Source organism: Clytia hemisphaerica, unplaced genomic scaffold, assembly GCF_902728285.1.
Source record: "Clytia hemisphaerica strain Z4C2 unplaced genomic scaffold, Clytia hemisphaerica genome assembly, whole genome shotgun sequence".
NCBI classification, from domain to species: Eukaryota; Metazoa; Cnidaria; class Hydrozoa; order Leptothecata; family Clytiidae; genus Clytia; species Clytia hemisphaerica.
In genome coordinates this window covers 296,870-308,664 of record NW_027104591.1, presented here as the reverse complement: position 1 = coordinate 308,664, position 11,795 = coordinate 296,870, and the positions used below count along the sequence as shown (strand labels likewise).

Below are 11,795 nucleotides of genomic sequence, written 5' to 3'. Positions count from 1 at the left end.
TTTGGTGCGTTGGTTGTTGGTTCAAAATTATCATCTGATGAAATGAAAGGACATGGAAACGGATGGCTCAGTGTTGCTACAAATATCCCAGAAAAAAAGTGGGAAAAGAAGAAGTCAACAAAGAAGCTACTGAAAGTCAACAACAAAAACAACAGTGGTATCATTTCAAGTTTTTCCTCTTCACCTTTCTTTCATGAAAATATATCATTTTTGGATACATCAAACTACAGACAAACAAGCATCTCCAGCTTCTTAAAAAAGAAATCTAAAGCTAAAGGTATGGAAAATTCTATAACTGTTGGTGGAAGTCAGTCTAAGCTTTACAAACTCCTACAGTTAGCCACACTAGCGTCCCGCCAAAATGCGTATCAAAGATTAATTTTTTTTTTTTTAATTCTCTTTTATCACCAAAAAACAGTTGGTATATATTTTACAAGTTCCTCTACTCTGCTATATATAATAAATATATAGTGAAGATATGTAATATCTGTCATTTTAGAAAAAGAAAAGTATTGATATATAAATAACTCAAACTGATAAAAATGAAAAAAGTTAAGAATATTTTTGTTAATTGTGTGTATTTACGATTTTTTTGGTATTTTTTATTTTTTAATCATTCCGAAACAGAGGGTAATTTAGCAAAAAGTTAAAGGGAATTTAAATAGTGGTATGTGAAAGAAAAACCTAATCCAAATAAAGATAGAAGAAAAGTAATAGTGGAGAAACAATGAATTGCAAAAAACTTTTTTGATAAACACACTTCCGTAAGTTCATCAAAATACATACAAAATGGGGACAAACAGTGCGTCTCAAACCGCGATATTTCGAGAGCACGGAAGCGCGTCAAAACACCAGCTTTTTTAGAGTTTTGTCTCGTTTACCCAAACGCTGCAATCCTGCGTAGGCTTTGGGCTCAAGACTAGAACCCCCAATACGAGACATTGGCCTGACCGAAAAAAAATCATCATCATCAATTTTGTTAATTGTCAGAGTCGTTTACTCACTGGAAATACGCAACTTTCTGAAGTTTCGTTTTTTTGCGGTTGTGCTTCATTTTAAAAATAACGAAGATGAAAAGTTACCATCAATCCCGCGAGTAAAAGAAAGTACTCCGACTAGTCTACGAAAAGTGCGCTCGCACGGCGAATAGAATATCTCGCAAATTAATATATGCATAAAACTGACGAAATCCTTTCTTTTTTATGCTTAGGTGACGTCACCATTGATCCTGACTCGACAATGGAGAACCAAATTTGGCAATGTATAATTATTACGAGCGGCCGAGAAAGTTTGTGTGACGCAAAAATTGCGCGATAAACGAAGTCCTAGAAAAACGCCCACTGAAAATTGAAACCAGGAATTTATTGAATATTTCACTAATGAAGTATCAAACTTTTTGTTTTTTGTAGTTATTATAAATTCATAATTTTTACATACTATTTTTTGAATGTCAAAGGACAATTAAAGTGAATTTAAGCTGATTGGGTGGATATTGGGCGGACGGGCGTTTTGCACGTGCCGAGATTGGAAATTAAATGAGAGTAAAAGACGGGGGCGTCTTAGTATGTAATATTAATTCATTATTCTTTTATTTTTATTTTTCGCGAATGAAAAATGAATTTTTGATTTTTGAATTAAGGAAATATAGTATAATATATTGTATTTGATTGTCAATGCCAAAAGATACTTACAAATAATCTGCTGTGTTGCTTCGCTATTTACCCCCGGATTGTTTTAGTAGGCACTTCGGTCACGTAAATAAAAACACGTGTATATGTTGAAGCCGACTGTGGACTGACCGCAATTGTAATTACATAAATTATTGTGGAAGGGAACGCTTGAGACGAATGTTTGGGAAATCAAAAAGACAACTTTTGTGAGAATGTTGAGTTTTGTTTATATGGCTGTTTGTGTCGCACTGACAAATACAAAAGCAAACACATCAAATAAATTAAAAAAAAGAGAAAAGAGATACACAAACAAAACAAAACCCGAAGTCCCAGACTTGTGACTGGCATAGTGACTTTCCACGTGTTTAAGGGCCCACACTCAGTCGCCTTCGGAAAACATAGTAGAAAAAGGAACTGACCAGCAGCTTCCAAATAAATAACAGACAACAAACAGACACTACAACAAAATACAGTACAAAAGGGCAGAAAGACACACTGTACCAACTATCCCGCGTACACTACAGGTGAAACAAACATTTGTAACAAACACAATCTTACATAAAAATAGAAAAAATCACACAAAAACTGAAAAGAATAGAATCGTAAGTTGGCCGAGAACTCGGTTCGGCGTGCCGCGACGGGAGGACTGCACAGGGCAAAGAAAAGTAGGAAATGAATACCTCCGATGCTAATGCTAATTCTTTAGACAGAAAAAAAAAAAAAAAAAAAAGAAAAAAAAACCAAACACACATACAATACACAAGAAACAATTTCACAATTTGAAAATATGTAAAAATTCTTCGACGGTTTTCCCATACTTCATAAAACAGTCAGGAAACCTGGAAAAACATTTGACAACTTGCTTCTTCAAGAAAGCGTTTGAAGCACCCTGGTTTCGCATTCGAATGAAAAGCTCAGTGACTCTAGGAGTCAGATCTTCAAACATGAGTGTGCTACGTGCTATCCGTAAAATTTCTGAAAAGACGGATCCATAAAAAATGCACGATGGGATGTTACTATCGGCATGTGGCATCCTTACAATGATATATATGATATATATAATACAATATATACACAATATAATATATATTTTCGTTTTTGATTTAAAATTTCATTTAAAAACAGAGAGTAGCAGTAATAAGATCTCACTGAAATTGAAGAATGGGATGTCCGCTTGCCCTCTGTGGAGAAGGACCGGTCATAATAAGCGGGGCCTATCCGGTGTTCGGAACCGGTCCATCCTTCAAGAGAGCCAAAGTTGCGGACCTCCCGATATAGCCGAGCTGGCCACTAAGAAGAGCCAGAACTTAGGAGTTAGAAAATTTCGGACCTTAATGCTGCAAAAACGCTATATCGTTTACTTGACTCTCAAGCAAAAAAATGCACCGCAAAACTTCTAAAGGGATTCATGAAAAAATAACCCGGCGCTTTTTAATGAAATTAACATTTTCAAAAACTTTGAGAAATTGCCTAAAATTTGAGCCATAGATGAAAAAATTTGAGCCAAGCCAACCTTGAAAACTAATTTGAAGATCAACTTCCCAAGAAAAAGATCTACGGGGGAGGCAGAACCCACCTAGATCCGTGCACTGCCGGATAGGCTATCTCCCGGAAATTTTGCCTGACCTCAAACAATGACCCATTTACATGTGCGTAATTGTTTTTACTTTAGCGTAAAGACAAGGCCTTAAAAATCGAAGCGCTATCTTGGGAATTGAATGACAAATCTTGGTTGTTTGATTTTGGCTGCTGCACGTTTTATTTTGTTTCCAACTTTCAAGTTTTAATTAATATTGTCTTGCGAACTTGATTCAGGTAACTCTCCTTCTTGTTGTTGAAATGTATCCTGTAGATGACTGATGTTGTTTTTTCTGAAAGCTAGATTTCCTAGTGTGACTAACTGTCCTATATCAGGATTAGAAACTAGGCTAGTCTTACCTCTTTTATCTTTCCCTTTACAACAATACATTTGCTGACAAGTCGAGACAACACATGTGTACATGTATATTGACAAGTAAATCCCTGAGAGAAGTTTATATTGAAATCTGCAACAAAAACAAAAGTGGTCTCTTCTACTGATTGCTTCCCAGCGCTCCTTCCCAGCTGTTTATCAAATTTCCACCAATGAAGTTGCCGCATTTCAAACAACCCTTCTTTTTGGCACCCGTGGCCTCGCAGTGCCTTGCACGATGGTTGGCTGTAAAATCCCACCCTTCATATATTTGTTTCAATCTGTGATCGTGTCCATGGTTTATGTTTTTCTCATATTCAATTTACTGAAGAAAGCGGGAATTTGATGAGAGAGTTTGATTGTCAGCAAAGTGCGGTAAAACATCATTGAATAAAAGAAGAACCTAAAATCTTAAATATTTTCATTTTGAAGAAAATACGTACTGTAGGTGCAAAAAAGGGAAACCTAGAAAAGTTTAGTTTTTTGCACAAACCCCTGTAACTATGGGCAAGCACCCCATTGCTAAGATGTTGGCTTGAAAATGAAACCACTCAAAACCAAAATAAAATCAGCTCGACCTTGGTTCAGAGGCCTTATATTTCATGATTTTGACAATATTTTTGTTATTTAATATCATTTTGTCAAAATTTGTGGGTGACATATTATTCAAAAATTTTCATGATAATACTATTCATATATAATTATTTGAGACATATTATACTAGTACTATTATATGTGTTATGTATTACGTGTTATGAATTATACATCATGGTATCTTTATATTTTTTCCGGTCTATCTATCTATCTATCTATCTATCTATCTATTGTGGTTGAGTTGTAGGAGGCTCTGGAGCCCATTCTCGCAACTATAGATGCTTTGAGTAAGCATCTCGTCAGCACCTTGAACTGACTACCCAATTTCCCTCACATGGCATGGGGAAAGGCGAAGGTTTGTTCACTTGCCAAGTGAACCGTTGTGAGTGGGAATCGAACCTTGGTCGCCTGTACAGGAATCAAGGTTGATGTCCACTATACCACAACGCCTTCTGTAATTTGTATGCCCATGACCTGTACCCTGTGACCCGTGACCGGTGTTTCGAACTAGCCGCTCTTTTATTGTCTAAATACATACCCCCTTTCAATTAATTTCAATTGTTTTCGTGGAACGTCTCAAGAAAAACTATATTCAGAACTTGGTCTTGAAAGCCTTGCTGACAGGCGCTTTGCTAGAAGAATGACATTCTTCTATGGAATTATCAATAATTTAGCCCCTTCGTATTTACGTAACTACCTGCCGGTAAGACTTACAGCACCAGGTGGCCTTAGAACAAGAAATCCTATTTATCCTCTTAATATACGAACTGAGCGTTTCCGTAACACTTTTTTTCCGTACTGCATATCTCAGTGGAATGTTCTGGGAGGTAATATACGAGATCTACCTTCAATTAAAACTTTCAAAAAAGCAATCTATGAATTTTTGAGACCCAAGCAATCTCATGTTTTTGATGTTCCTGACATTCAAGGAGTGATTTTTCTTAATCGACTTCGGGTCGGTTTCAGCCATCTCAACGAGCATAAATTTAGACATGGCTTCCGCGACACTTTAGACCCTTTCTGTGGTTGCCGAACTAACTCTGTTGAAAACACTCAGCACTTTCTTCTGCACTGCTCTATATATTCCCATGCAAGACAATCTTTGTTCGACAAACTTCAGACCTTAGGCATTATTTTTCATCCGCCGCTTAACCCTCCTTTTTTCTGTCGGCTTTTATTATATGGGGATGAAAGTTTGAGTTCAAATCTAAATAAATCTATTCTTTGTTCTGTTGTTGAATTTCTTAACGAAACTGGAAGGTTTAGTGGTGCTTTATTTTAGGCTCTTACCTAACAACTGTAGCTTCCTTCTCCAAGATTTTTTTTTTTCCTTTATTTACTTATTTATTTATTTTTTACATAGTCTAGTACCTCTGGCGATATAACGTTAGTTCCTAGCCGGGGGAGGGACTATATTTTATGTTTAAGTAATGTTTTGTAATATATGTTCGTAGTGTACACGTGTTTTTGTTTCAATAAAGAAAAAAAAAAAAAAAAAAAAATTAATTTAGCAAATAAAAAATAAAAAAATTTTTTTCCATGTTTCACTTTTTTGCACATACAATTCTTCAAAATGAAAATATTTGAGACTTTAAGTTCTTTTTTCATTCAATGAATCTTACAGCACTTTGTTGAAAATCTACCTCTCGCATTAAATTTCCGCTTTCTTCAGCGAATTGAAGATTCAACAAATAGTCTACATGTTTGGATCGCAGATTGAAACAAATAAAAGAGGTGTTATGAAGGCTGGGATTTTACAGCCATCCACCAGGCAAGGGACTGGTGCCAAAAATAAGGGTTGTGTGAAATGTGACAATCTTATTCGTGGAAATTAAATGAATAGTCTGTGAAGGAGCGCCACCAAGCAATCAGTAGAAGAGATCACTTTTGTTTTTGTTGTTGATTTCGATATAAACTTCTCACAGGGATTATTTGTCAATGTATTGTGTCAACTTGTCAGCATTGTATTGATACAAACGCAAAGATAAAAGGGGTAGGACTAGCCTAGTTTCTAATCATGATATAGGACTTTAAGTCTAGACTGTCAAATATAATAAATCAAGCCAATCAAACTTTGTCAAACTTAATTTAACTTTTTTTTTATTTATTGTTTGACTAAGTTTGGTTGTTGAACTTTAATGGAATACTCACAAATTTTTTAAAAAAACGGGTGTCCCAGAAAAAAGTCCCCCTTTTTGAGACGAATATTCTCGAAAAGTATTGGGAATTTTGGAAAAAATCTTTTTGCATCGTAAGGAGGAAAGGCTAACTTAAATTTTGATGTATCATACATGAAAATCTGATCATTATTCAAAAGGTTACAAAGAAAAAACTTTTTTGTGATTTCAGAAAATCCTGGAAAATCGTCAAAAATGGTCAAAAACGAAGGTATCAAATTTTAAGCAATTAATTCGATAATGACACTCTTTTTAAGAGTTTTATGACTTTGTCAATAGTTATAATGGTTTTGATAAATAATTTTCATAAAATGTAAAACAATGATATGAAGAGCTGAAAAAATAAGGCAATTTTTGGCAATTTTTCATTAAAAAATTCTGCAAAAACATTAGAAAAGGCCTAATTTGATACCCTTGTTTTTGACGTTTTTTGACGATTTTTAGAAATCACAAAAAGGTTTTTTCTTTGTAACTTTTTGAATATTGATCAGAATTTAATGTATGATACATCAAAATTTAAGCTAGCCTTTCCTCTTTACGATGCAAAAAGATTTTTTCCGAAATTCCCAATACTTTTCGAGAAAAATCATCTCAAAGAGGAGAACTTTTTTCTGGGACACCCGGTATAAAGTTTGATTATGTTGGATTAATAAAATGGAACTTAATCAAACTTTGTTTTAAAGAGACCTTGGGAATAGCTCCATTAGTTTGATTACATTAGTCAAATTTTATTGAAGACAACGCTTTTTAGGTGCTATTTGCAATGTTAGCTTTTTTAGGCTTATGCAAATAAATGGATAGAAATAGGCCTCTGCCAGCGGGCGCAAAAAGGCAGCAATCGGAGGTTTATTTGATTCTTAAAAAATGTTTATGCAATCAGCACCAAAATTTCTCTGCCTAAAAGTAGAAAACCAGGCTCTATTTTGAGCACTTTTAATGGTCTTACCCCTCCTGCTCACAGAGTGGATATCTGCCTTAACATGGAATTTTCCAAAAAGAGTTTATTGTGGAAATTGTTGAACTGTTTGATTAATTATGTCTGGCCCGGGGGGGGGGGGTACTTTAGCAAATGGAGGGTACAGTATGTGCCGCCCTTAAGGGTACCTTTTTTGGACTTCCAAAGTCCCGCTAAGGGTCGGAAAAATCAGAAAATCAAATTTCAGTCCCAGTAAGGGTCGGAAAAATAGGAAAATTTCAACTTCCCCCCCCCCCTGAAAATCAAAATTTGTTCAAAATTGGTCAAATTAGTCCCGCTAAGGGTCGTAAAATTCCCAAAATTTTCCTTTGTTTTCTCCTTTTTAGTCCTGGTAAGGGTTCAAAGTTAGAAAGTCGGGCGGCACCCCCCGTCAGCTCGCAACCCTAGTACCCCCCTCCCCCCCGGGTGTCTGGCCCAGTGACTGGGATCCACCCCACTGGGCACCCCAGTGAAAGATTCTTCCAAAAATAGCCCATTTTTCCACCCAACTAGACAAACCACTCACCCCACTGGAATGCTGTAGTTAAAAAATGGCCCATTGAGAATGAAAAGAATTCTAACATACCCATTAAGAATGTTATGACTCGAACTTTCCACACTAGAATTCTTCTAGTTCCTCATACCCCCCCCCAGAAAAGCAATTATTTTTGGCACGCTTTGCTCGCAATTAAAATTTTCCACTTCAATAGACCTTTTACTAGATGCGATACCATTTTGATTCCAGTGGTAAAAATGTGAAAACATTACATAATGATTCTACCAATATTGTGCATTTAATTTTTAACTAAATTATAACTAATAACTAAACATCTATATGATGGCCTTTAAAGTACACATACAAACATTGGGTTACAATACAAAGTCTAGCAATTATGTATGTACTTTTAGCCTAGTGCACAGAAGCTGGTATAACTAAGAATTAAATGGTATAACGCCTAGCAAAAGGCCTATATATTACATGTTTCTTCTTTTCCAGTTTGATAGTGAACCCAAAGGGTCAAGCGAGACTTTTTGCAAGTTCTTTGATGACTCTGTTGGTCGTTAAATGTTGAGACAAACGATTTTATTTATTTTCTAAAGAACGCGTCATCCCTATTGTTTAAAAATAACCAATCAGTTAAGCATCTTGTAAAAACTCCAAGGCATCTCGACCCAAATGGATCCATGACATGGATGTGTATAAAAAATGATAAAGATTGTCTCATCAAAGATATAAGAATAAAGAAAGTGATTTTAGCAAAATGAAAGGGCTGAAAATCAGAATTTTTTCTGTCAGGCAAACCATGGTTGTGCTTCTTTAGTTACTATTCTCTGGTTATTCTTACTTAAACCTTGAGCTAATAAGGAACCAATACAACCCCTGGTGGTGGAGCACAGTTTTAGTTCCTTTAGCCATGCCTACAGAATACTCTAACAGGTCCATTTTGAGCTCTTTGCTAAGCCATAACACCCCTGAGAAAATTTCAAGGCGCTACAAAGCTATGGCAAGGGTAGGTCCCGCCCGGACAATTGGCGTTTTCTGGTGGCTAAAGTGATACAGCGCTCGATTAGATTTTTCAAGTCCATTTTGCCAATAGAAGTAGTTGGTGATCACTACCTGTTATCAATTCATATCAGAGGTTCGCATTTTCAGGTGGTTAAAGTGGACTTGATCTTTCTCTACCTTCTGGATAACAAGCCGGTATAATATCTAAGACACAGGTGACACGGCACTCCACTAGTCCGTTTTGCCAAGAGAATTTAAATTAATTTTTTTTTCTAAAAATTTGGTCCATAATTTACTTCTTCTTTGGTTTTCACTGGAAGAAGGTGGTCACACTCATTTGAAGTGGCTTGGCAACCACCAAGTCAGCTCTTCTTTGACATTCATAACATTTTTGAGTGCTTGGTTTCTGGCAATAAATGCAGGCGATAAACGCATATAATATGCTTTTTAGTTTGTTTACAGAGTTGTCTTGTGGTTACACTTTTTTCTGATAAAAAACTTTTTGAATTTAGCCCTGTTATCAATTTGTCTTTATGCAAGTTTTAAGGCTATGCAATGTTGTTATCTCTATTGCTTGACCAAAGAGCTCAAGAAAGCGCCAGTGACACATTTCTATGTGCACATCTTTTATAATATGTCATCTTTTTTATGACAATCTATATAGGAATGGCTTGATTCAAATAGGAATACGTTCATTGTAATTGCAAGATCAGCAAATAGCTTTTTTTATGCATAGATTGGCTTAAAAATTGACTAGTCTGCCAAGTTGTTTTGTGTTTAGGTCAGATTTCAAACGGTTCGCTTGTAAAACATTCGAATTCTGCTGTTGGTAACAAAAATCGAAAACAACATAACGGACTAGTCAGCTTTATTACTGGATACACTTCTTATGGGACCCCGATTCAGTCAAATAGTAAGGATCACTACCTGTTATTAATTCAGATCAGAGATTTGTGTAGCGTTGTCAAGTCTAATATTTTCTTTATTTTATTCTTTAGAAAAGGGCAAGAAGCATGTTTACCCCGGAAAAGAAAATATCCCACCAAATTTGAACACAGACGTTCAGCTAAAAGAGGATGACTCTTATATATCAGACAATGAACTGTCTATACCAGTCGTATCGTTACGAAACTCACAAAATATGAAATCATTTGACACCAAACTACTGCAATTCCACTCTTCTGACGAAAGCTCTGACGAATCCCCAACAGCAGTGAATAATCATGAACCATCTTTACGCAAAAATATTGATTTCGCAGAGAATACTTTTTTGAGGGAGATGCACGAGGAAAGTTGCCACACTAATCTTGACCCTTTATTTTCCTGCAATGATGAATCGGAAATTACGGATGCAAATGACAAAAGTATCCCAGCTAACATTAGAATAACCCCAGAGTTTGGAGTCAAGGAGACTAATCGTTGTAAAGCTTCATTCGAAAGCAGACTAAAAGAAATTACTCAATCAGAAGACTCACCTCAAGATTTCAACTCTGAAGATTTGTTTTCGAAAAGTTCAAAATCCATGAGTGCAGAAAATCCAAAAATAAAGAATTGTGATCATAAATTATTTGAAGAAGAATCTTTGTGTCCAGATCTTCAAAATCGACCCAAACAAAGTTTTTTGGATCCTTTCACTGACCTCCAAGCTTCAAATGATCTTGAAGAAAATATCGAAATTAAAAATCATGGTAGTAGATCAAATTTTTTGAAACAGTTGCATGAAAAAAGTTTCACCAATCTTGAGCCTTTCAATGAAGAAAGTCAACAAATAGAAAAATTGCATGAATTTACTCCAATAACGAACGAAATAAAATTGAACATCAATGATAAAAAAGAAAAAGATTTCCTCAAGAAACTGCATGAGCAAAATATGTTCAGCAACCTCGATCTTTTTGGTGAAACTCAAGAGGAGACACAAGATTCTGTAAATAGCAATATTCCAAAGACAACTTATGAGAGCGGAAAGAGCAATGAGAAATCAACAGTATTGATGAAATTGCACGAAGAGAGCTGTCTGACAAACTTGGACCCATTCCTAAGCGAGGAGAATAATGATGTCTTTGCTTGTAATAAAACTGAAGGAAGCTTGATCATTGGTGATAAACCTCCACCGCCAATAAACTTTAGCAATACGTTGGAGGAGAGTTATTTTAATTCTCATACCTCCTCGACCTCCAGTGAACTGCAATCTCAATGCATTTGCAATTTCAAAAGACAGCTTCAAAGTGACGGCTCTTCTCAATGGGAGAGTAGTAAAAGTGTTGCCAAAAATGTTGTTGGTTTCGATGATTTCTGGGATCTTTGACTGCAGTATACTTAGGTTTATTTTAGGAACATTTATCAATCTGTTGTAAATAACTTTTTTTCACGTTTTTGTAGTTTTTTATTGATATGTTTTTTTTATAAGCATTGCACTTGTAAGCATATCTAGGCTCAGATATGGAAAAAAATTAAGCATATGGCAAGCATTACTTGAGCCTACGAAAAATGTTTTTTCCTGATTTTGGCTTTTTTTTGGCTGGAATTTTAAGGCTTTTTAGTATTTCCCTAAATTTTTGCTTTGGATATAAGCATCCCTCAAGCATTTTTTCAGCCTTATTAAGCTTTCGACCTAAGCATCTCTGAGCCTGTTTTCGGATTTTTATATGCTTATAAAAAAAAAACATGTATTGTTGTTTATAACTACCAGAATAACTATCGAGCTTTTGAAAAGTTGACAGTCACGCATTCTGACACAATTAATAAATTTAATATGCATGGGATTACAATTGTTTATAAATCTACTTTTCTGACTTTAAGGATTCACTTATATTGGCAAACATTTTGAAATGCTCACATATGATGCAATGATTTTGGGTTTTCATGAAGAATTTGTTTTACCAGTCATCCATATAATGAAACAAATAGGTCGACTGTTTCTCCTTTAAAAAGTTGACGTGAC

The 11,795-nt window shown here is 35.4% G+C and overlaps 1 protein-coding gene across 1 annotated transcript; it reads left to right on the top strand.

Moving 5' to 3' along the window:
* Nucleotides 1-26: 26 nt before the first annotated feature.
* Nucleotides 27-11,616, top strand: LOC136823705 (uncharacterized). The gene is made up of 2 exons (XM_067079872.1): nt 27-277; nt 9,853-11,616. Exons 1-2 carry the CDS (start codon nt 43-45, stop codon nt 11,157-11,159), a joined length of 1,542 nt encoding a protein of 513 aa, XP_066935973.1. The 5' UTR covers nt 27-42; the 3' UTR covers nt 11,160-11,616.
* The last annotated feature ends 179 nt before the right edge of the window (nt 11,617-11,795 follow it).